This window comes from Puntigrus tetrazona, chromosome 5, assembly GCF_018831695.1.
Source record: "Puntigrus tetrazona isolate hp1 chromosome 5, ASM1883169v1, whole genome shotgun sequence".
Taxonomy (NCBI): Eukaryota; Metazoa; Chordata; class Actinopteri; order Cypriniformes; family Cyprinidae; genus Puntigrus; species Puntigrus tetrazona.
In genome coordinates, this window is record NC_056703.1 from 28,667,696 (window position 1) to 28,691,794 (window position 24,099).

The following is a 24,099-nucleotide window of genomic DNA, read 5'->3' on the forward strand; positions in this document are numbered from 1 at the left end:
GGTAACGTTTTTTTTTTAAACTTTATCATTAGTTTATACTTGTACAGCATTAATTAATCTTAATGTTACTTTCAGCATTTGCTAATTCGTTATTAAAATAACAAGTTTTGTTTGTTAACATCAGTTAATGTACCGTGAACTAATGATCAAACAATGAACGACTGTATCACCTAACATTAAAAAAGACATTAATAAACGCAGTCTTCATTGTTTGTTCGTGTTAATACATGAACCAATCATAACAAATGACGCCTTTTTGTAAAGTGTTTTTTTTTTCTTTATACATCACATGAGAAAATGCAACCAAAACAATGAAACCTCTCGCACAGCACTGCTTATAAAGAGCCGCAGTGAATAACTTCTGTCGGAGTCTATTGTAATTGTTTGTTGGTCAATATTGTAATGCATACTCTATAATTTAGTCTCAGTACGTCTCTTTTAGACAGCTGAATAATATCAACATGCCATCAATTACAGTATTCAGACAAATAGGAAAAAAAACAATCTGACAAATACGCCTTTGAATATTTCAAAACATAGTATTTATTTATCATCTTCACACGAGGCCTGAGCAAATGTGTTTTCTATTTTAATTCAATGTTCAAGGACAGAGCAGTATCAAACTTTGATTTGGCTTCTGAATAATAATTACGCATTCAGACGCTACAGAACTAACACGTACTCTACCACACAGCAAAATGTACAAGCGCAAGCATCTGTGGGGCCGTGGAGGGAGCGAGACACAGACGGTGAAGGACGATCCAGCCCTTTGGTTCATATTCAGGCATAAATATTTCATGGCTCCTGAGCCTTTGGTTACAGAGGTTCCTTCTTTTACCGTATTTCTTCTGTCATAACTAATTCTCCCAGCTGATGGCCTCAGCTATTAAAAATTTACCTGAGTGTGCTCTCTCTTTGGGCAGTTTTGTTTTTAAACAATCCAGAGACGAAAGGGCAACCCGGTTTCTTATTGAAGCACTTATATAAATGAAATCACTGTGTACAAACAAACATTTGATGATGTCACTTCTGGGTCTTTAGCAATCCGGAAAAGCCCAAATATATATATATATATATATAATATATATATATATATGATTTATTTATTTATTAAATAAATGTTTTTGGATACTTCATTGGATATTAATTACAGTTGCATAAAATGTCATATATTTTTATTGAATGCAATAAACTGAACTTTAGAGTAATTTTTGGCCAATGTATTTCGGACTTCAGAACATCTTTACATGTAATTTCATAATATTTTATATTGTCCTTGTAATATACCAAAATATACTTTTTAGAGCTTCCATTTATATTGAAACTTATCATGTCATCTATTTATATTTGTAATTAATAATGAAGTTGCAGTTTACTACATATATATTTCATAAGAAATATCACTGTTTTTTATTTAACATAAAATTGTAAAATGTTAAATAATATTATTAATAATAATAGATAAATAAATAAATCTTCACAACAAAAATAAATAACTATGCTTACTATGGGAAGATCTGCAAATTTAAATGCATGTTAAATTAAAGGAATAGTTTACATAAAAATGAAAATTATGGCATATTTAACTCACTCCAAAGCCATCCTACATGTATATGACTTTCTTCTTTCAGACGAACAGTTCTTTTTAAAGCTCGAAAGAGCCAGGATAATTTATTTAAACAACTCTGAAAGTTCATCTGAAAGAAGAAAGTCATAGACACCTAGGATGGCCTGGGGGTGACTAAAACATGCCGTAATTAAATTTTTTGTGTGAACTATTCCTTTAAAATGTGTAATTTGACATTATTACAAAGTGCACTTCTTCTAAAGAGTACTTAACTTTGCTAAGAAACTTGAAAGAGTTGAAGTACACTACAAGTGCAATACAATTAAGTGCAATTCTTTTTTTACAAGGGCATCGATGATCTAACAGCGGTGATCTCAGTTTTACACAATTATACTTTTATCATGCCAGATGAATGCCAGATATTACTTACTGCATGTCAAAAGCCTTAATATTTGTCTGCGGGTTATTTTTTACCTTTTCATGACACATTTCTCAGGTTTTAGAGGTGAGAACACGTACAGTTGGTGTGAGGATGTTTTTCAACAACCTGCTGTCATAACCGCTGGTCTGAGGAAATCAGATGCGGGCTTGATTGTTGCATGATAATTTGTCATCTTTCAGAGTAAAAAACGTACAGACAGACCTTAAGGCTGGTCTCCTTTAATATCTGAGATAGATTCTGGCCCAGCATTTCATGGTTCAGAACATGTCCACACATGTAGCAGTGAAGACAGTGCTTTAGATGCAGCACATGCTCCAGAAGGGGCAGAAGTGAGGCTGGCCTTTGTGTGCAGAGTCAGTTTCTACAGTGGGTTTATCACGGATATCATCCTGATATCTCAGCCTTGCCACTGCTGCCCTGCGGTGCCCAGTCAGACAAACCAAATCATCCAGCGGCATAGCATCTGTCGCATCGTTTTCTCCATGTCCTCTAAACCTAGAATCAGATGCGCAATTTGTAAGAAAGCCGGTCTGAACAATAAGAAACACTCACAAAATTGTCAAATGCAACTCAGAAAAGCAGGAATGTCAGACTTGAATTGCATCTTTGAAGTGATGGCTGGTTTGTGCGATGAAATACTGCTGGACTCCCATAAGAAAACATTTGCTTTAGTAAATAAAACACATTTTTTCCTTCGGTTTGTCCAAAGAGCCATAAGTGAGAAAGAGGTGACTTGACACCACCGATGCTGCACAACAACAGAGCAAGGCTACATTCACACTGAACTTTGATTCCAGAAAATTGCTATCAAATTATGGAAAGCTTTCTTTGCGAAAGTATGCTGGAGACCGAATCAGAGCCAAGTAAATATGGAATGTTCACTAAATATAGGGAAACATCTCATTAATTACGTGATACCAAACCCGTAAGAATAAAATTCATCTTTGAAACAAAAACATATGTTTTTGAAACCTGACAGATTGAATTCCCTGGTTGTTCCAAACCCGTAAAAGCTTTGTTCATCCGGAACCTTGACAAGTTGTATGGCAGTCAATGGGATCTTAAAATATCTTAAATTGTGTTCTGACAATGAACAAAGCTTTTATAGTTTTGGAACAACATGGGAGTAGTGATTCGTAGTGATTCGTGAGCCAGCAGCAATGCCCACCGTGTGGAATGGAGAGGATGAGGGTGAGGTAACTGGACATCTGGGACTTCCAGAAATGGGGGAGGATCTCACAGACTGGGAGACTGATCTGGAGATCGATCTGCCCTCTCTCCTGAGTTCTCGTTGGTCTCCAAGTGCAACGAGGAGCGGGCTCAGAGCCCAGAGGCTCCTGCGCCTTGGGACTCAACTCCTCTGGCTGTGCCTCTTCCATTCATCCCTTGGGCTCCGTCAGATTTCACCATCCCCTTGGCTCTTTGGTCTCTGCCGCAGCTCTCCTGATCGCAGTAATAGGAGTACTCTGTTCCAACCAGATCCTTGGCATTTTCCTACTCTTGGGGTCTCCGTCTAAACCTCGGGGCTCCTCCTCCACAATCAGTCGGCGCCCTGAAGTCCTTTTCCATGGATCCTCCCTCTGTCAGTTCCACTGTGCGCCATCACGGCTATTGCCTGGGTCAGGCCGGGCTCCTCCTGTTCTGACCCCCTTCTGAGTTCACCCTGGCTCCTCCCTCCTCTGTCAAGCCCATGGACTGTGTTGTAAGCCTCCTCCAGGGTGTGTGTTCTGTGTTCCTGTGATTGCGTTAGGTTCTGATGGATTATTATTAAAGACTGTTTCGAGATTATTCTGCGTTTCCTCGTTCCAAGGCAAGAAGTAGCAGTGCGTGACAGTTAAGGGTTGTGGAGTACTTAGATGCTGACACGAAAGGTGTCTTCAACTGCTTCTTAAAAGTGGATTGAGGGAGACAAACTCTGGTTTCACATTTCGCTGTGTTTTGATGAACTTTGAACCGTAAATGTGTATGAGAACAAGATGTGTGATCAATAGAGGTTCTACTAAATGTCACAGACTGACCTCTTGGCAGAATTCTATGTTGAATTATGTTTTTAATCTTGTCCAGAGCAGCACAAACAAAATTATCAATCTCATGTATGTTTCAATATTACAATTTCAAAATCTGCTAAAAACCTTTTTTTCTTTAAAGGTTATGCTCTTTGTTGATTTTACTTCCAGATAATAGTGATAAGTAAAGCACAGCATGTGGTCTTATTGAGCAGCAAGTAAAGTAACTAACAATAGCAACACTGCATTAGTTTCAGGTGAATTAACCCCATAAGGACCAGACGTTTTGACTGGATTTGAGGATATGAATGAGTTTTTAGTTATCCTTTTTTTTTAGGAAACATCTCTTTAGGTATTATGATTTATCCTTAAGTGTTAAATTTCAATGTGAAAATGAAGGACGTGGCTTATTAAGGGGTGCTGCTATTACTTTTCTAAGTGAACAGACTCTAAAAAAAAGAGCTGTAGAATTCCCACAGACCTACATTAAAAGAAAGATGTGAGTCAAATCTAGAGACTAGAAGATCAGAGAGTCATGATGACACACAACTCTCATCTCCGACATCTACATCTGAAAACCTAAAAAAAATATCTAGATTTATTTGCACTGTTGTAAAATGAGGCTTTTGAAATCTAGAAGATCTGGTTGACGGACTGATGATATTGAGATGTTTTATTTCACAGAGCCCCAGGCAGCTGTTGACCGTAGGCAGTGATCTTCATCACAGGACAAAAATAAAACATGCAACTCCCTGGCTGTGAATTAAAGTGTGAGATAAAGACTCACAGTCTGGATGGGACTGCAGAGGAAGCATCGCCACTGTGCATTGTACGATATTCCTGGTGAACAATACCCAGAAGAAATCTATCAAAAGGCTGACTTGTCAGAATCGGATTTATCCGGGCGAGAGAAAAAGAGACCAAAAACGGGGGTTGGGTTTTGTTTTTCTGCCGATGTCGCGATAAATGTAGGAACCGGTGGTTTCAATTTTCAGAGGGAAAAAAGAAGATGAAGAGAAAAGACTGTAAAAGTAAAAAGAACAAAGGCGGGATGCTGACACAGTGCCCACTGTATTTTTTATTTTTTTTTTGTTTTTCCTCAGGGCTTTACAAGGAAGCTTTATAAAATCCACTGATATGAGCAGCCATTCAGTACGAGGGTCATTCGTACTGCGCTGTTTACATGTGCCCTATCTGTGTGTATGCGTGTACTTGTTTATGCTAAATTGTGTGTGTACCAAATGTCCCCACAATGAGAGTAAAACCTGAATTTGTTTACATTAAGGAGGAAAAAAAATATCACAAATAGTAAATGTTTACCTAAAATCGCAACAATGCAAATATGTTTCTATAGGTTTAGGGTTAGGGGATAGAAAATATCGTTTGGTCAGTATAAAAGTCTATGGAAAGTCCACAAAATTCACAGAAACACATGGTGGGGACTTAAACCTGAATACACAGAAACTCATGGGCCCGAAATCGAGCGAAATTGTTTCCATGGGTACAAAAGCTTGTAAATCATATGGAATGATATTTTATTTATTTATTTTTAAGTAAAAAGAGGGGTTTGGGTGTAGGGTGATAGGAAATAAGGTCTGTACAGTATAAAAACCCTTACATGGATAGCTAGGCGCATGTGTCTGTGCATTTTAGTATTATAGAAATAGACATATTAGATTTATAACACTGCCACTGCTGCTGTAAAAAAAGGTCTAAGAGCTCTCAGATTAAAATATATCTTAATCAGTGTTCTAAAGATTAACCAAAGGTCTTATGGGATTTGTATTTGGTGAGTAATTAATGACGAAATTTTAAATGTATATTGCTGAATGTACTGACAAGCGTTTATGGTAAAGTGGCCTTTTATTTCATTATTATCTGCAAGTACAGTTTTTGTTATATATTAACATGAATGGCACACTTACACTGCAAAAGTAATCCACACAAGTTTGCACAGGTTAAATCCAGTGTTCCAGGACAGATATACCGTACCCGAAAATAACATTTTACAGCATTATATACAGTAAGCTGCTGATTCATTATGAATCTATTTGCGATTGCGTCATCAGCAAAATTTTGAGTATGAAGCATTGAGAACAGATGTTACGTGGAAGCTGGGTGGACTCCGTATATCTCACGAGATGCGAACGTGACAACAGAGCCAGAGATAAAAGACGCCATCATTAACAAACCCCGCACGTTAAAACAAACCAGCAAATTCAGTGACTGTCTGCAGCTGTACAGTCTGAGGAATGAGTAAGTGCTTTATGGGGTGTAGAAATGAAAGCTGACCTTTAGAGTAAAGCAGATGATGATGTCTGTGCCTCTGGATTTAGCAGTCTGAAAATACACACACTTTACTACTAAAAGTCAACCACTGCACACATCTGTCAGAGCGGCTGTCCTAAAGAATAATCTGATCAGAAGAACTCAGATGTCCTCCAAATACTAAAACCTGAAGAGGCATTTCAGTCTGGAACATTATTCATCTTTGCACTGAAATTAAGTCATCGTTTAGCGACTCTCATTATTGCAACACCACGTGACTTTCTTTGTTCTGTGGACTCAAAAAAGGACATCGTCTAGGGATATGCATGCAAGTTGAACCGTGCAAGCCTCAAAAATCCACAAAAAAGTTTGTAAGGTAAACCCTAACACCCTGTAATAACTGCATAAGAAGCGACAGGATTCCAGAGACGAGCAATTTGGGTGTCCACACTAGATGAGATGCAACCCCAAATCTAGAATCAATCAAATATCATAGCCAATCAGAAGAGTACGTGGGCGGCTCTCTCTGGAAGCGCAGACTGCTCTCGCAATGAAACTGATGCATTTGTAAATATTAAAGCTTTTTAACATCATTAAATGTACATGCTGAGTGACTGATAACACTAGTTATGGAATACACTCGTTGGTTCGCAGTAAGTTCATAGTTTTAAGGGTCATCTTTGCTTGATTTTAGCTTGTAAACCGTCAGTTGTTATATTTTCTATAAGGTCATGCGATATGACATTTAAAACATATATTAGACATGTTTAACTTTAAATAATGCACACAATCACCTGAGATGATCTACTCTCATATAGTTTGTACTCTGTTGCTCCTGCCACAAAGTCGCTGGAAACGGATTTTAAAAATAAATAGAAATGTAAATTTTTGCGTTAAGACGAAAACTCTGATTAACATGGAAAAGATACTTTTTATAACCTGAAGTCGGGAACGATAAGTATAGGAATTATATATTAAAAGCGCATATAAAATTTCCATCTGCATTTCAAAGTTTCAATTTTATTAATTTGAACTTTTTCTTCTTTGAACACTTTTTTTTTTTTTAATTTTATTATTATTTATTTATTTATTTTTTTTTTTTGGGGGTCATAGAGTTTGGAAACACATGGACAAACAACCTGGATCACTAAACTTAAGCAACTGCTTCCCTCAGTGACTCTGGACTGCTGATGTGATATGAATAGCGACTTGTTTGTCATGTTCTCCATTAAGATTAACTTCCATCCAAGCATGTGCTTTGACTAACAACACATTTCAAAAGAACAGTGCACTGCCTTTAAATGATCAAATGTCCGTTTGCCCATTGTGTGAGTATAAAACATTCACTCGGTGCAGCACTTTCCATTTTAAGATCTATCAGAGTTGCTCTTTTATTTGATAGCCAGTATATCCCCTGTCAAATAATTTTGGTTTTAATTCATCAAAGGTTTGCGTAAATCCGAAGGCTGCTGCCCACAGAAAGTTGATTAAATCCATTTATAAACCCGAAGTCTTGAACAGCAGACTAGCGTTCATGATTTGTTGACTGAAGCGTCCGCTTTTAGACGCTCTCACGCCACGTAGCAAAAGCAGAGCGATTTTTTCTCTCTTCGAAGTTGCTATAAAAGTGACAAAGAGAGTTATAAATGCAAATGCAGTAGAGCTGGTGTATTTTACCATAAATAATTGAATGCAACTCTGTTGTGGAAGATCCAATCAAACAGATGCACAATTTGTCAAGCATTCTTATTAAACACACTTTGAAAAGTTCACTGCGTGTGTGTTTTTGTCCCTTAGTTGTACTGCCAAAATTGTACACACGCGTAATGGCACACACACACACACACACACACACTGCTGTGAATGCACTGCAAGAGAGAATGGGATCTGGAGATTCTGCAGAGACAAGCAGCAATGAGAAATGCATTATAGCCTCGCTCACTTCTGCACGCGTTGCACATGAACCGGACGAGACCGAATCCTGTGGGCGTCTAACTTTCAGACTTTCGGCCACCACGGTCAAACACGAGCCAGAACATTAATAGAATAGCACATGAAAATATTACATTTACGATGGAAGCCTATGGGGGAAAAGAATAACAATAAGCGCAATCTGAAATGTCAAAACAATATCTTGAGTTGTCGAGCAGCAATATTGCTTATGATCTTTGGGCAGTTACTGATGCACTTTACAAACGTAAAAATGAAATACACTAAAATACAAAATCAGAATACAATACAAATTACAATACTGTGTGTATACGTTCTGTACATATAATCCCTCAACCAAAAGTTCCACAGTGCATTTTAGGAGTCTTTAAATAATTTTTAAAATGCTATAATTAATAATCATACCGTGTCTTCCAGGTTCTTCTAATTGCCCTTGCATTGAGGAGGGGAAACTAATTATCCACAAACCTCCTTCAATTAGTGTGACATTTTGAAAAGGTTAAATAAATCAATGAAAAACGTGCAAATTGTAATTGTGGCATTTTCTGGTTTCTCTGATAGCTGCTGTTCATCTGTAACAGCGCAGGGACTGTTCATATGAAGCTCCTGCATTAACCATCAGCTCTCACGGTTTGTTTGCAGGGACTCAGATGTTCTGCATTGTTAGACTCTGCAAAGCATGAAGGGCGTTTTCTTGTTTAAGAACAAAGGTTTGCCAAAATCATTCGATGACGCGCATAAAAGTCACGAGCGGTAGCTGCACACAAAATGCAGCACCGTTCGGACCTTTGAGGTCAGTAACGATACTTAAAACAAAGAACTTTTTTCAACAAGGATGCATTCATTTGATCAAAAGTGACAGTAATACCAATAAATTGCCGTAAAATTTCCAGGACAACTTTACGGGTAAATTCAAAAATTGTGCTGTTCACACTAGGAGCTATGTTCCCACTTCTTTCCGTAAGGCGCCACTCACACATCGTTTTTAAATTACCAGTAAATTCCGTGACATCATCAAACAGAAATGACCTCTAAATGTGCTTCCTGTTACCGTTTTTGTTTTTTTCATTCACACTGCTTTTTGTGGCCTAGAGACATCACATAACATTACAGAAGTTTGAATTTCAACATCTCTCACACACAGCAGAATTCTGGTAACATTTTACTCGCACAAGTTACCGTTAACATTACAACTTCTCATACAGGAAAACAGCTGGAAAAGGCCCTGTTTACACATGATATCTTTTTGACAATTTGCTGGTGATTTCCAGTGAAGTCTGTATGTTTTAAAGGGGCTAATGAAAAATAAAACGTGATTTCCATTAAAAAAAAAAAAAAAATACTGGCAACATAGCTATTTTCAACACTGATGATAATCATAAATGTTTCATGAGCAGCAAATTTGCATTACAATAATTCTGAAGGATCGTGACACTAAAGACAAGTAATGAGGCTGAAAATCCAGCTTTGATCACAGCGATAAAATACACTTTAGAATATAATTGCATAGAAAGCAGTTATTTAAAATTGCATTAACATTTTCAGTATTCTGGCATTTCTATATTTTTGATCAAATAAATGAAACCCCTGTGACATTTCTGTCAAGAACATTGAGAAACAATACAAAACAGCAGAAAATTAACATAGATTAATGATTTCCTAAAAAAAGAGTTACATACGTTTTTTCTTTTTATGTTTTGTTATATTGGTCCACATAAATGAAGTGATTAAAAATCATTCTCCCTTGAGTTGTTGCCAGATTTTCATAGCATTAAGCCCGTCGCATTAATTTCAAATATATTATGCTATAGCCCTCCTTTTCCCAAACGCTATTTTTCGTCATTCCAGACGTCCATGTAAATGTCAAGATATCAATAAAATTTGCAGAAGGCTGAATAATATTGTAATATAATATGTTTGAGCTGCGTGTACTGTACAACGTGGGCACGCGCGCATTGAGAACAGACTCATCAGCGGTGTCTTCCCACTTTATTTCCACGTCCGCACTGAGAAACTCCTCGCTTAGATCGAAAAGACCAGACAAAAAAAGCAGCGCGGATAAAAACTTTCATCTTGTCGTTTTTTAATCTTCTCTCTGTCTTTCTGAACATTCCCGGGCGCTTCAGGTAATAAATCACGTCTGAGACTGGAGGTGAGCGCTTGAGCGACGGTCAGCGAAACGCTCTCTCTCACTCTCCTCGCTCTTCGCGTTTCATTGGAAGCAGCTCGAGAAAGCATGCTGAGACGTAAAACACAAAAGCGTTTCTGCTACCACCCGCCGTTTCAATAGCTGCTTGATTTTTCTCTCTAAATAAACTTGAGCAATGCAAGAACGCACGCTCGAACGAAATGTGATTTGCATCATTACCAGGAGGCTCGCGTTGAACAAATAGTTTATTTTATATAAATAACGTGACGTAGGCCTTCAGACGGAGTCGCTGACACGTCCTGTTCACTATCAATACCATCTGTTGCACGTAAATCTGAAATGCAAACATGAGCTTGTAATCCAAAAGGAGCACCACCGCTTTGCCAGTGATCTATATTCCTAACCATTCGCTTATTTTTCAGCAAGAACTGCTGATGAGGTCCAGCTGTAGTTCTTCATTACAGGGATATAGATTCGCTTCTATCAAAGAGCACTTGACATATGAAACTAAACCTCTATTTTAAGAGGGCTTTCATTGGTATTTCATCACCAGAGCCTCAAAACCGTTGGCTCGCTCCCAGCAGAAAGTCCTGGCGCTGCAGTATGGATTCAGCTTCAGCACGGGTCACTGGACCAGAGGAAGCCCGAGCAAAATTAGCCACCAGTGCAAAGCTGATTCTGAAAGTCCTGAAACTGTTTTTTTTTTTTTTTTTTTTTTTTTTTGTTTTTAAGGGCTGACACAGAGACACTCTGGAAAAGGTCATCGGATCCACTAAACGGTCAGAACCCACCCTTCCCAAAAAGGTTACAAAAATGACGCAATCATTACATTCAAACTGATTTTTTTGTGTGTGTAATGATGAAGCTGTCATTAATGAGTTTCATTCCGCAACGTATTTTACATACGGTGGCAAAAATGACCCGTACAAGTTGTGTGTGTGTGTGTGTGTGTGTGTGTATGTAATTAAAAGAGAACAAGTATAGAAACAGAGGCCTTTAAAAAACTAAGAGAGAGTGCAAGTGTTAGGTGGCTTTTTAAATTACAAAACAAATATATAAAACAGAATTACAATAGAGATGGCTAGAGTTAAGGGTCAAAAAAGATAAAGGATATTTGTTTTAGCCTTTTCTTGAAGATGGCGAGGGACTCGGCCGCTCTCATTGAGTCGGGCAGGTCATTCCACCAGCAGGGAACAGTTAATGTAAAATTACGGAAAAGTGGATTTTGTAACTCTTTGGGATGGAAGCTCTAGAGGTGCGTAATGTCTCATTAAATGCATTTAAAAACAGTTTTTTCCTATTTTTTTGTCTTTTTATGTAGTACATATATAATGCATATGTTAGGTTAAAGTAATTTTTTATGGTATTTTTAATATCCATAGTCGGTACAATATTTAAATGTACATTTGTAAATCTTTTTATTTAGACACATGATTTTATAGCGTGTTAATAAATACTTCATAAACGAATATTCCTGCAGCAATTCATGATTAAGTCAGGTGGTTCTAAAACATTTAGTAGTTGCCAGCCATCTGTTTTTTGGAGCTCATCTAAAGTGAGGACTATTTATACCTTGTAAAGCATTTACAAAGAAGATTTAAAAGCTCGTTTATCTTCTAAATGGAAAAGATAAACATAACACAGATGGATACAGAATGCAGAAATATTTTTTCAAGATGCTAAAAAATTTTACTGTACAGCTGTACGTGATAAAAAACGAAGAACAAACCTATGCAATTTCATAGAAAAAAATAAAGTGCGCAGTTGAACAGTTACATTTTTTGCGTCTTGGAAAAAAATAGGTAGATAACTGAGTCTTTAAATCTCATTTGTAATAGATATGCTTATAGAGGATGAACAAAACATTTATGCACTGCTTACTAATGACTAGGAACATTGGGAAAATGCTTTATAAAAGATGAACTGACTATTTACTAATGCTTACCTCATGATTCATAGTGTGCAGATATTATAAAGTGTTTCCATATAGTGGTACTGTGGTATAAGGTTTCTTATGTTAGAGATAGGTCGTGCAAAAAAGACAATTCTCTCATCATATACTCCTTACCCTCCACTTGTTTGCAGTCTGCCTTGACTTCTTCCTCCGCAACTCACAAAAGAAGAATATTGGCAACCAAACCACTGACCGCAGATAGTGTCCTTCACAGCATTTTTGGTCCAGACTATGGAAGTCACTTGCTACGGCCAACAGCCTGGCCATCAACATATTACAAAATATATTCTAATGTGTTCAAAGCTAAAAATCACACAGGCCTTTAACTTCCTGAGGGATAAAAATTAACAGCAGAACCCTCACCTCTGAGTTAACAATCCCTATGAAGGTACATATATAATTTGTATTTATTCGTTTATCAATTTTTTTATTTTTTTATTTATTTTTGTAACTGGTTTAATACTAAATGAATCAGATTGACTTTATTCAAAAAGTCACTCACTTGCATTGTGCCTGAATGAATCAGCCGTTTGAATGAACTGACTGAATGAACGAGTCAATTATTGCGTCATTAAGACATCTGTAGTTTCATGAGTTAAATCAAACCTCATTGTCAAATAAAAAAAAGTAACATATCAGTGCAATTTTTATGTACCTTACTGCACATTTTGCCACAGTTTCAAAAGGAAATGTCCACTTAGTTGCACTAAAACTTGTTTAATATGTGAACCCTGGCACAGTTTATTATGATAGCATAGGCCAGTATTGCTGTTTTTTTTTTTTACACCAAATTCAATCGTAAACCTACCCGATAGTGTTAACAAACGTAAAACTAATATCATAACTCATTTGCTGACGCAACCACGCCATTTCAACTTCCTTTTACACAGATTTGATCTGTTTTGTTACACAGGATTTGAACCATAGCTTTAAGAGCACCGCCATATCAGGTACTTTAAACCTATTGTTTTTAAAACCCATAGATATGAAGCTGAACATGTGTGAGGATAACGTTCAAAAACATCAGTTTTCAATTCTCCCAGCATTTATGTTGTGTTCATTTATTTTGGAAACTGCACTCAGGTACTTTGTGTCTCGTAAAAAAGCGTGCCCGGGTATGTTTACGCCATGAGAGTTAGGCCATTTTTTGCAGTGCAAAAGCGCATTTTGTTGATGCTAATCTCACTCGATTTGTAACTAATTCTGACTGAGTTTATTTGTTAAATAAAATAACTGGACATGTTCGCTGAAGCATGCCGTACTTCTAACAATAAAATGCACCCGTAAATCAATTAAAGGGGGAAATATTGCCTTTATGAAAAAGTTAGGTCACCGCTGCGAACGAACTGTCGCACAGAATATGAAGAACATTGCATTTCACCGGCAGCTCTCCCATCCTAGCCGTGTTCCAGAAGAATTCTGCACCCAAATCTGCTGGACTAAACACGGGCCTTGTGTCTACACCCATTAACCGAGGGGACTCAAATGCTCTGCTGAATGCATATAGATTCATGTTTACACACAGCAGATACACATATGGCTCCGGGGCATATTTAAATAGTAACGTGCGTTGCATACAAATAAAGTCTGCACAGGCAACTGAGAAAGCGGACTGGATCATATGATCTCTATGTATAGTGATAGTTCCCAGTTTTCTTTTTCCAGTAGCAGTCAACATGAATATTGTGTTTGAGCTTAACTGTAATTCTATATATGGGTGAAAGGGCAACGTGGCGGTCAATATAGAACATTTGCCATTGCTGTTTTTCATTCAGTACTGTGCACAGACTGCACTGGCATGTTTAATGATTTCTTATTCGATATGTTATGGTACATCCGTGTTAAGCACACCGAACTGCCATTAAATAATACACGGGTTAACCAAAAGTTTAAAGCATTCATTCATATTTAGAGACAGCTGTCACCCTGATGCCAGGAAAAGTTGTCATATTTAGCCAAATATCCTACAATTTATTGCTTTAGTTCTTCAGAAAGCCATGGATACGCTGCTTAAAAGACCCCAAACACAACTATAGCATGAAAAACTAATAACAACACGCAAAGAACTTCCTACATGCCTAAACAACCACGTCACCGAAGCTTTGACCGTACTGTATGCGCAAATATAAAAGCAATAACTTTGAATAGCAATGCATTACTTGTAATATGCTCCTCCAACTCGACCAAGACGGTGCTGAAGCTGCTGTATTCCAAAATAAGTCACATATCACATAATAATATCGCATAATGACTTATGCTGGCTTAATGTGACTCCAGTAAAACACTCTATGGAGAAATACTGGCAATTGGAGACACGCTTCTCCAGATTTTCAGTCAAGACATATTATACTGAACAGATCTACAGCGTGCGCCTTTTGTACCCGATCTCTCTGAAACAGGATATATTTTCAGTTTCAGTTTCAACGCAACTATAGGGAAAGTCAGCACAGTTTTGAGAAATCTGAGAGTGAAGGTCCGCTGAAACACCTTTATCACTTTTGAACACGATAAGAAGCATCAGCTCGTTTGCTCCGGAATAAAGCTCGCTCTTACGGCGAACCCGTGTCTCTCGTTCTCGGATGCGTAAGAAGCAGGCAAACGCGCGGAGAGCATCTGTCATCTCTCAGCTCGGCTCAAGATACGACTGGCGGGCGGTCAAATCTCACCTAAGGTGAAGTAGGGCAGCGCCGTGTTGTCCAGATCATCCAGAACCGAGATGCGACCCGGAAGGTCAGTCCTGACGAACAGCAGGAGTCTGGACTCCTCCGGCGAGACTCCCGGATCCCGCGCCGGTAAAGCTGAACTCGTTCTCCCGGAGCACGGGCAGAGTGGACACGGTCACGGTCTTCACCTCGCAGGGACTCTCCGCATCGCCTCTCTTGTCCCGGTCCTCGTCCGGCTTTCCCCCCGCCCGGGTTCCGCTCGCACGGAGCCCCAGCAGCAGCAGGAGCAGGAGACGCGCGTCGCTCGGTGTCATTCCGCTCGCGGTGCCGCTGCGCGTGGATTGAGCGTCTCGTGTAAAGCGCTGGTGGTTTATAGCAGCGGCTGCGGCCCCGAGCGCGATCGGCAGGCGGCAGCACTGAGAGCCGAGACGCGATAACTGAAACAATGGCATCGTACACAATTAAACCGTGTGAAATGCGCAAACAACATCCCGCAAGTTAGCATATAAACAATAAACAAAAACTATACCACCAATTATTAAATCAAACAATAGCCTACACCATGCACAGAATGTAAAACAAACAAACAAACAAAAACATTACAAAGATGATAATGACGATGATTTATGCTTAAGAAGCTTTTAGAAATATCGTTATGTTTGGATAGATCTAAATATTTATTACATTAATTATAATAACTAGTTATAACTACAATAATACATAGACTTGGATAATCTCAAGTAATTCAGACATGACTTTTTTTGTCAGTGCATATTTTAATATTATCATATTGGTCACAGGGAAATATTAAGATGCACACTCTTAGAGATGCACTTTAAGACTGTGTGTATCAAGACAAACAATGTCTGCATGACGGACACAATTATTTTTGTGCATTTTTGTTATTTCTTGTTTTCCTTTTTTATTTTTATTTAGTTTAAGCTAGTTAACTCTTTTTGTCAAGATAATTCAGTGTGTATTTCACTGTTTAAAATGACTACGTACGTTGAATTACACCAAATGGGCTTCGAAATTTCGCACCAGCTAAACTTTTTGCGGTTAAACTTGATTTTGGTCACACGAAACAGACACCCGGAAAAAAAAAAACAAAACACACGTGTGCCTCATGAAACCACCTCCTGAAGAGACCCCTCCGCTCTCCAGCTGCGTACGTTTGTGTGTGTGTGTGTGTGTGTGTGTGTGTGTGTGTGTGTGTGTGCGCGCATGTGTGTGTGTGTGTTGCAGTATGCTTTGCATTATCCTCGGTTCGGATTCGTTCGACATCCTGAGCGCTGTAAAAAAATAATTCTTCAATTGTTTATTCTCAACAGCTCTAATACCGCGATTGCTTTGCCTGATGCAGAGTGATGCCCGGGAGATGGAAGACCGCATGCGGTGTCTGGGTGCTGGCAGAACTTGCTGACGGCTTGGAAAAGGCAGTACCTTGTGGCAGACGGCGAGAGCGAACAAGTGTCGGTATGTGTATGTAAAGAGAACGATACACTTCTAACAGCTAATAGGGCTTTTTCCACACACTCCCCCAGTGGATGTATGAGATTCATTGTCGTCGGAATTGCCTTGACCTCTGTGCCAAGGAGTCCTCTGATTTCTCCAAATTGAATTTGACAAACAACACAAGCGGCGAGCGTCGGTCTAGACAGAGACGCTTTAAACAGGTTTAGCGCGTGTAATGAGTACAGCCTCTCCCCTCTCCATCTTTGCCATAGGTCCGCCATGCTTGTTGTCTTGATTTTCACAAATAAACGAACAATTTGTCCTTTTCTTTTTTCCCGCGGACTGGTACAGCACCAGGCCCCAGAACGCCGTGCTTATTTATTGCTTACACAGTTATTTATACTCTGCAGCTGGAGGGTGTTGCTGTTCTAATGATAAGGGTGTAATATGAATCTGAGGCATGTGTAATGCTTTTTCAGCACATATATGAGCCAGACACTTCCCCTTCAGAAAAAGCGTGCGTTTATCTCTTGCGTTTCTCATTCAGTTTAGGATCAGTAAGATTTATTGCATTATTTCCACGACAATTAACCGCACTTCTCCCCAAACTCCTATTGCCGTAATGGTGCCGGATGTTTTACTTTGAGTTTTTTTGTCATCCTCATTATTCTCAATAAGAGTGCCATTAAAGTTGCATTACTTCACTACAGTGTTTTTCAGTTCAAATCAGTACTAACATATGTATCTTTGGTTCTCAGTGGCACATCTATGCACTCAGGACCTGTGCTGTGTGTGTGTGTGTGTGTTTGCTTGCCGCTGTCCGTGGTGCTGAACGCCTCGAAGGATTTTCTTTCAAAGTCTTGAAGAAGCGAGGCCGCCACTTTTGGTTATTTATTCATTTGAGTCACCAAAATACATCCAAGGTTCTTCCACGTTAAATTATGCTTCGTTCCTAAGGTTCAGTCAATGGCCATTTGATTATGTTGTAAAAACTTAAATGCTGAGCATTTTGTTTACGCTTTATAGCGGGTTGCACCGGCGACTCTTCAGTTATGGAATTAGATTTTTTTTTCATGCTAACATGAATAATATCGCCTAGCCATGCGGGTCAGGGATTTTTACACTTCAGTGCTATAATGCCGAATTTGAGCCAGTTCGGTGAACTCTGCCGACGAGGTAAAATTACTACTGAGAAGAACCAGCATTAGAGTCTAGCTATCTGAAGGCTGTTTTCTAATAGAAAAATGCTGTCTCATAGTTTAACAGAAGTGTATTATTAACAGAAGTATTATTATTATTATTATTATTATTATTATTAATTATTATAGTTAAACACATACAAATATAATTGTAGAACAACTGATATTTCAGCAATTCATATCATGCAATATCATGCTTATATCAAACATAAAATCTTTAATATATTATGCTCGTGAAGAATATAATGTGACTGATTTCATCAATTTTATCAAAATGGTTAATGTTTATTTATTTAATAAATATTTAATATATAATTATAATTACTTAAGTATTTAATAATAGATTTTTAAAAACATTTTAAAACTATTTTGTTTTAGTTTAATTTAGTTTAGTTTGTTTTTGTCACTGAACACCAAAACTTCTAAACATTTATTTGAGCAAAACACACACACACACACACACACACACACACACACACACGCATGCACATACACAAGCAAGCAAACATACACAAAAATATAGAAATTATACATTAAAAAAAGTTTGCTATCTGAATATATTTTAAAATATAATTGCATTTTGTGATCAAAGAAGAATTTGCAGCATTATTACTTTAGCGTCACACACTCCTTCAGAACTCATTTTTTGAAATGTTGATTTGCTGTTCGTAAAACATTTTTGATTATCATAAATGTTGAAAACTGTTGCGCTGTTGATTATTTTCGTGACCTGAAGGTCGTGGGTTTGAGTCCCAGGTCTGGCAGGGATTGAGGTTCAATATCACGACTGAGGAAAGACCACTGAGCAAGGCACTGAACCCCCGACTACTCCGCTGCTCCATGTGTGTGTTCACTGCTGTGTGTGTGTGTGTGCACTTTAGATGGGTTAAATGCAGAGCTCAAATTGCAAATATGAGTCACCATACCTGGCCAAATATCAATTTAAATAAATAAATAAATAAAAAACTAGCTGACCTCAGACTTTTGTTGTGTATTTTAGTGTACGTTGTATGCAGAACACACATGTAAGGCCTTTTTTTTTGCTCTCGGTGTATAAATTATAGTTTGCGAAAACCCATTCAAACCTCTGCAGATATCCATAGAGATTTAGAAGCTTTCTCGGTTCATTTTTTTGCTAGATTGTCCTTTTAAATTATTTTTCGTCCTATCCTATTGTGTTCTCGACAGTACGCAGCTTATGTTCGCTCGTTGTTGTTTTTCTTAACAATAGTGTCTGCCTCAAAGTTAAAATACACCGCGCTGGTGATAGAAGAGCGGGAGAATAGAGAATGATAACAATAAAAACGTCTTTATTACTAAAAAAAATATATTTCTGCAAGCTTTTGTAATATTTTACAGGCATTCATGCAGGACACCATACATCAGGGCTTTTTCATTGTATTAGCTGTCTGGATTCTGAATGATTGCACTCAGCCAATGATTCAGATGCTTTTTTTTTTTGGAAAAAGTGGTTTCTGGGGAAGCCAGAAATCACAAAGAGAGACCTGGCCAAAGCCATTTGTCATATAGAGCAGCACAGTCCATTACTGGGTTCATAATATTTATTACAAAGCATGAATGGAGAATTAATGTCCTGTAATGGAACTGAACCTAAGCAGAGTTTTTATTTATTTATTTTTTTTTTATTCAGTAATTTGATCAGCAACCCACCAATTCCTCTCAATAGTCTCTCAATATCAGTTCAAAGGCGTTATGTTCACAGAGGAGGGATCCATTCATCAACGCGCGTTTCCAGGGTAACGCATGAAAAATAAAAGTATATGTTTACACGTAGGTGATTTGCAGGCGCTTGATCAGTCAAACGTAGATATTTCCTTTCCAAAGCACTTCAGTCGTGAGCCAGCAGCACAGATGCCGACTAATTTGATTATACAAAATATTCAAAGTAAAGCAAAATAACAGCAATAAGAAAGCCACAACAGAGAAGCGAAGCCTCCAGCTGTCAGAAATCAACCAGCGGAATCCTGCTTCATTTCGAGGTGTGTTATTGTGGAGATGCAAATGAGCACAGCATCAGCACCGCGGCTAATGAGAGGTGTAGAAAACGCCGCTGCATTTTTAGAGGCTTCTTGAGCAGATAAATGAACTGGATCTTTCTTTTGTTGCGTTGGTGGCAACCGTGAGCTCGTAAGGTGCTTCAGGAGCTCGGGGCTTTCGGTGGATCTGTACTAATGGATCCTGCTGAGTTTGCTAATCTGCAGTTGCTGTGGTTCATCACTTCTGGGATCTTTCAGATCAAGCACCTTCCTCTGGTCTTCAGGCTCCAAAACAAGGACTTCATGTTGTTTATCTATCTATCTATCTATCTATCTATCTATCTATCTATCTATCTATCTATCTATCTATCTATCTATCTATCTATCTATCCATCCATCCATCCATCCATCCATCCATCCATCCATCATCTATCTATCTATCCATCCATCCATCCATCCATCCATCATCTATCTATCTATCCATCCATCCATCCATCCATCTATATAGCAGTCTGTTCTGCTCACCAAGGCTGCATTTATTTGAACAAAAATAAAGAATAAATATGGCAATATTATACAACAATACAATTCACATAAGTGTTTTTGAATATTTTAGACAACCGTTTTAAGTTTGGGGTTGGTTAGGCTTATTGGCAACACTTTACAACACCACCCCATTAGTTAATATTAGTTAACGTGTTAAAACATTAACTATCAATAAGCAATACGTTTGTGATATGAGTAAGTACTCTTTTTTTTTTACTTATACGTGTTGTTTTAATTCACTTTAACTAATTTGACACATTAATTTATTTACATTTAATTAATTTATTTTACATTTTATGAAAAAAAAAATATATAACATGGTTTTTAACCTGTATAATTTAGGGTTAAACCTTGTAGAATCAAATTAACTATCAAAAAAAATAAATAAATAAAATCAAACAAAACAACTAACACGCATGCACATTGTGTTTACGTGTTTTATGGGGAAATTCCATAGGTGTTATGGTTATTATACTGTTATTTATTATTATACGATATTATACAATCGCTTGCATGAAACTACTGGCATTTTTAGATTTTCACAAAATGTAATGCTGCGTGTTTTCTAACCTTGTTTAATCAAGGGGACCCAAAATATTTCCCCACAAGATCAAAATGTACCGGTATTTCTATTCTTCTTCTTCTTCTCCTCTCATTTGTGTAGGAGCTCCTTTTTGGGAAAGTATTTCATACCCATTTTTTACACATTTTTGTGGAGAAAAGAGAAAATAAAACGAATAACTCCTACGTACCTGTTCTCTCTCAGCTCCGTAAGTACGAGGCACATGTCCAGAGAAGCGCTCCATTGTGCTGAGTTATACTGCCATAAAATAACAAATGAACTTTTATCGTTGAGAGGAGCAGAAAACCTTGAACCATTATACATAGCCATGACAGTTTATATGGTTGTCATTTATAAAACAAATTGGCCTTTTGTTATGTCACTGCCTCACTTATTCCATCCTTTTATGTTTCCTTTTTTACATTTATTGAAGCCAACATTCATATTCATATCTTCTAGGAAGTCAATCTTCACACTTTGACAATGCATATTTAACTTTAATGGACATATGCATATATTAAAACACACTTGAGCGTCGCACGCAGACTTTGATTGCGTCTGATAAATGAAGAACCGTATTAAAACATGTATCGGAAGCAGGAGATGTGCTGAAAAGTTACATGCCGTGTCATACTTTTTTCCCACATTTATGACTGCAATTAAGCGGAATTTGCACTGGGATAAAAATATCTCTCACATGCTCTGAGAATAGCATCTTCACTTCAGTCTTTTAGCTAAGACGTTTAACTTTATCTTTAGAAGTGAAGCGTTGTGAGAATACTGCACTGATATTTAAAAAAAAAAAAAAAAAAAAAAACATTTATCATCCAACTTTACAATTTATAAAACAACAGCCCATCTCAGTTATGCTCATAAATATTCAACTTTTTTTCCAACAATAAAAAAATCTAATTTTTTGTGTTTTATTACAAAAGAGCTTTTGTCTAGTGTACTTCAGTTGAGCTAAAATAAATAAATAAACACATGCATACATGCATGCATACATACATACTGTATATAAATTAATAAACGATCAATATCAGTGCATTTATTCATTTATTATGTGCATTTTAAAATCGTTGGATATGAGGCTATATTTACTTTCGGTTCACTGCCTTCTATTAATATTTTTTGGTCTTTTTAGTGAATAAAAAACATGGATTTAACACAGATTGTAGGACCAGTGTCAGAAACACGGAAACCCTTGACACCATCTTTCAGAAAATCCAACTCCTTCTGAAAAGCTTTCGGGCCACTGGGTCTCGAATCTCAGTCTGATTAAATGTCAAAACTAAAAGAGTTTGGGATTATACTATATTTCACGTAGTATTTAGCTGCTGTAATGATTTCTGTGTTTTCCGGTAATACAACGAACTAGACAAAATCATAATAATCCATTAAACTGACAAGAAAAAAAAAGATACTTTTGCTGTTCGAATGCTTTCTAAAACTTTCAAAATCCCCCTAACATTAAGAAAAGAGAAGATGCATCTAGCTCTCCAACTGTATGAACCACTTTAGAGTTTAATGTATTTAGCAAACACTATTTTATCCGCAGTGCTTTTTTTATTGTTCGGTAATAATGACTGTTTAACACATAAACAACAGAAAGCGCTCTAACACCGTCCCGATGCTGTTTGCTTCTTTGTTTATTTTAGACTAAGTAGCGCAATTTTTTTGTTTCAAGCTTTGTGAGTTTGCACATAAATATCCACATTTAGCATGCAGAGCATCCCTTTTGTTTTCGGCTAAAATGCCATCCAATTAAGTAAAGAAAAGAGGGCCGATAAAATGGCTTTAACCCGCCATTAAAGTGTTTACAAATGAATTCGGCTGGGTTGAAGATCGCCGTCATGAGAGCAGGTGTAATCAAGCCGAGCAAGCCGAGTGGAAACAATGAACAGAGCTCCACTGCAAAGACGCCCGATAAGAGTCGGTCCGACAAACAAGCAAACCCTGTTAATGCAGGAGTCAGAGTGACTGGATTTGTGAGCGCAAAACTAGTTATTATGAAACAGAGTCCCTTGTTCGGTTTCTGTGCGCTTTCTAGGTCGTTCTGGAGTGTGTTTCCTCACCGATTAACCCCCATAGTAACACATATGGAAAGTAAATTAGTCAGGAATGTTTGCTGAAATTGCTGCACATCCATTACGGGAAACACGTTAGTTCAGCACGGGGGTATTTCTATCACACAGCTGATGAAGTAATGACGCTAAACAATGAGTTGGCTAATAAAAATGGTGTCGGGTTACTATCGCTGTCATTTTTCGTCCGGTGTGCTTCAGTTCAACGTGTAGGCGCACTTTTTATAGCAAGTTGAGCTGAAACGAATACATCGATAAATAAACGCACACCGCACTGAAATGGCAGAAGAAAAAAAGATGCGTTGATTCCGTCGGAAACTGCTGCTGAAAAAAATGCAAATACGAACAAGCACGATAAGCTTACATCTAAATGAATTATCTTGGAAATAAGCCACGTTCCTCGACTCCACGTTGCTAAATATTTCTGTAAAAAAAAAAAAAATATGCACCTGTTTACTTAATTATCTTCACAAACTGGATCAGCTCGCCTCTAAAGACCCTTAATAGGCTTTGTTTAAAATATGGACATGGCAACCCTTCTGTGTGGTTGCTATTGTGTTGGTAGATGTTGTGTGTTATATACTTGTATATATTAATGTATTATATGTATCTGGGCTTGCTTATTTTTTATTATTATTATTTTTTTTTTTTTACAGATTCAAAAAACGACTAGCAATACACATATTGTACACATAATTACTAGCAACACATGGAATTGAACATGCATTTTTCATGCATAAGACATATATGAATATTCTCTCTTTTATCCTCAACCATTTTTTTTCCTTAAACATTCCATTGACGATAAGTAATTTTGCACCATGTCAACTAACTCTCGTTAGAATATTAGTACACCGTCTGATAAATATCCGCTAACTTTTTATTGCAACAAACGTTTCTACTGACTACCGTCTAGGTAACTTTGTTTGCAAGTTTGCAAGATATAATAAACTTACCATATCGCTAACCCCCAACTTCACTAATGCATTAATGAGAGTTAGTAACTATATGTAATTTTGCTAATAAAATATGCTAATTTACAGTCAGAAGAAAGTGATCATTTCATTTTTATTTATTCTTTATTTTTTTTTCTTTCTTTATTTTTTTTGTTTGAAGAGTAAACCTCAAAGAATAGCGATGTTTTGTGCTTGTATATAAAAAAAATAACACAATAATTAGAAAATCAAATGAGGTACAGTACAAGCTCTAACCCAGAGGAGGCAGAAGAGAGAGGGTTAACCGTGCTGTTGTCCTGAT

At 37.4% G+C, this 24,099-nt stretch overlaps 1 protein-coding gene across 1 annotated transcript in view; it reads right to left on the bottom strand.

Moving 5' to 3' along the window:
* LOC122346138 (astrotactin-2-like) overlaps nucleotides 1-15,474 on the bottom strand; it is a 345,769-nt gene extending 330,295 nt beyond the window's left edge. The window contains 2 exon segments of the mRNA XM_043240825.1: nucleotides 15,003-15,100; nucleotides 15,102-15,474. Of these exon segments, the coding sequence (XP_043096760.1) occupies nucleotides 15,003-15,100; nucleotides 15,102-15,451 (448 nt within the window). The 5' untranslated portion in view covers nucleotides 15,452-15,474.
* Between the last annotated feature and the right edge of the window lie 8,625 nt (nucleotides 15,475-24,099).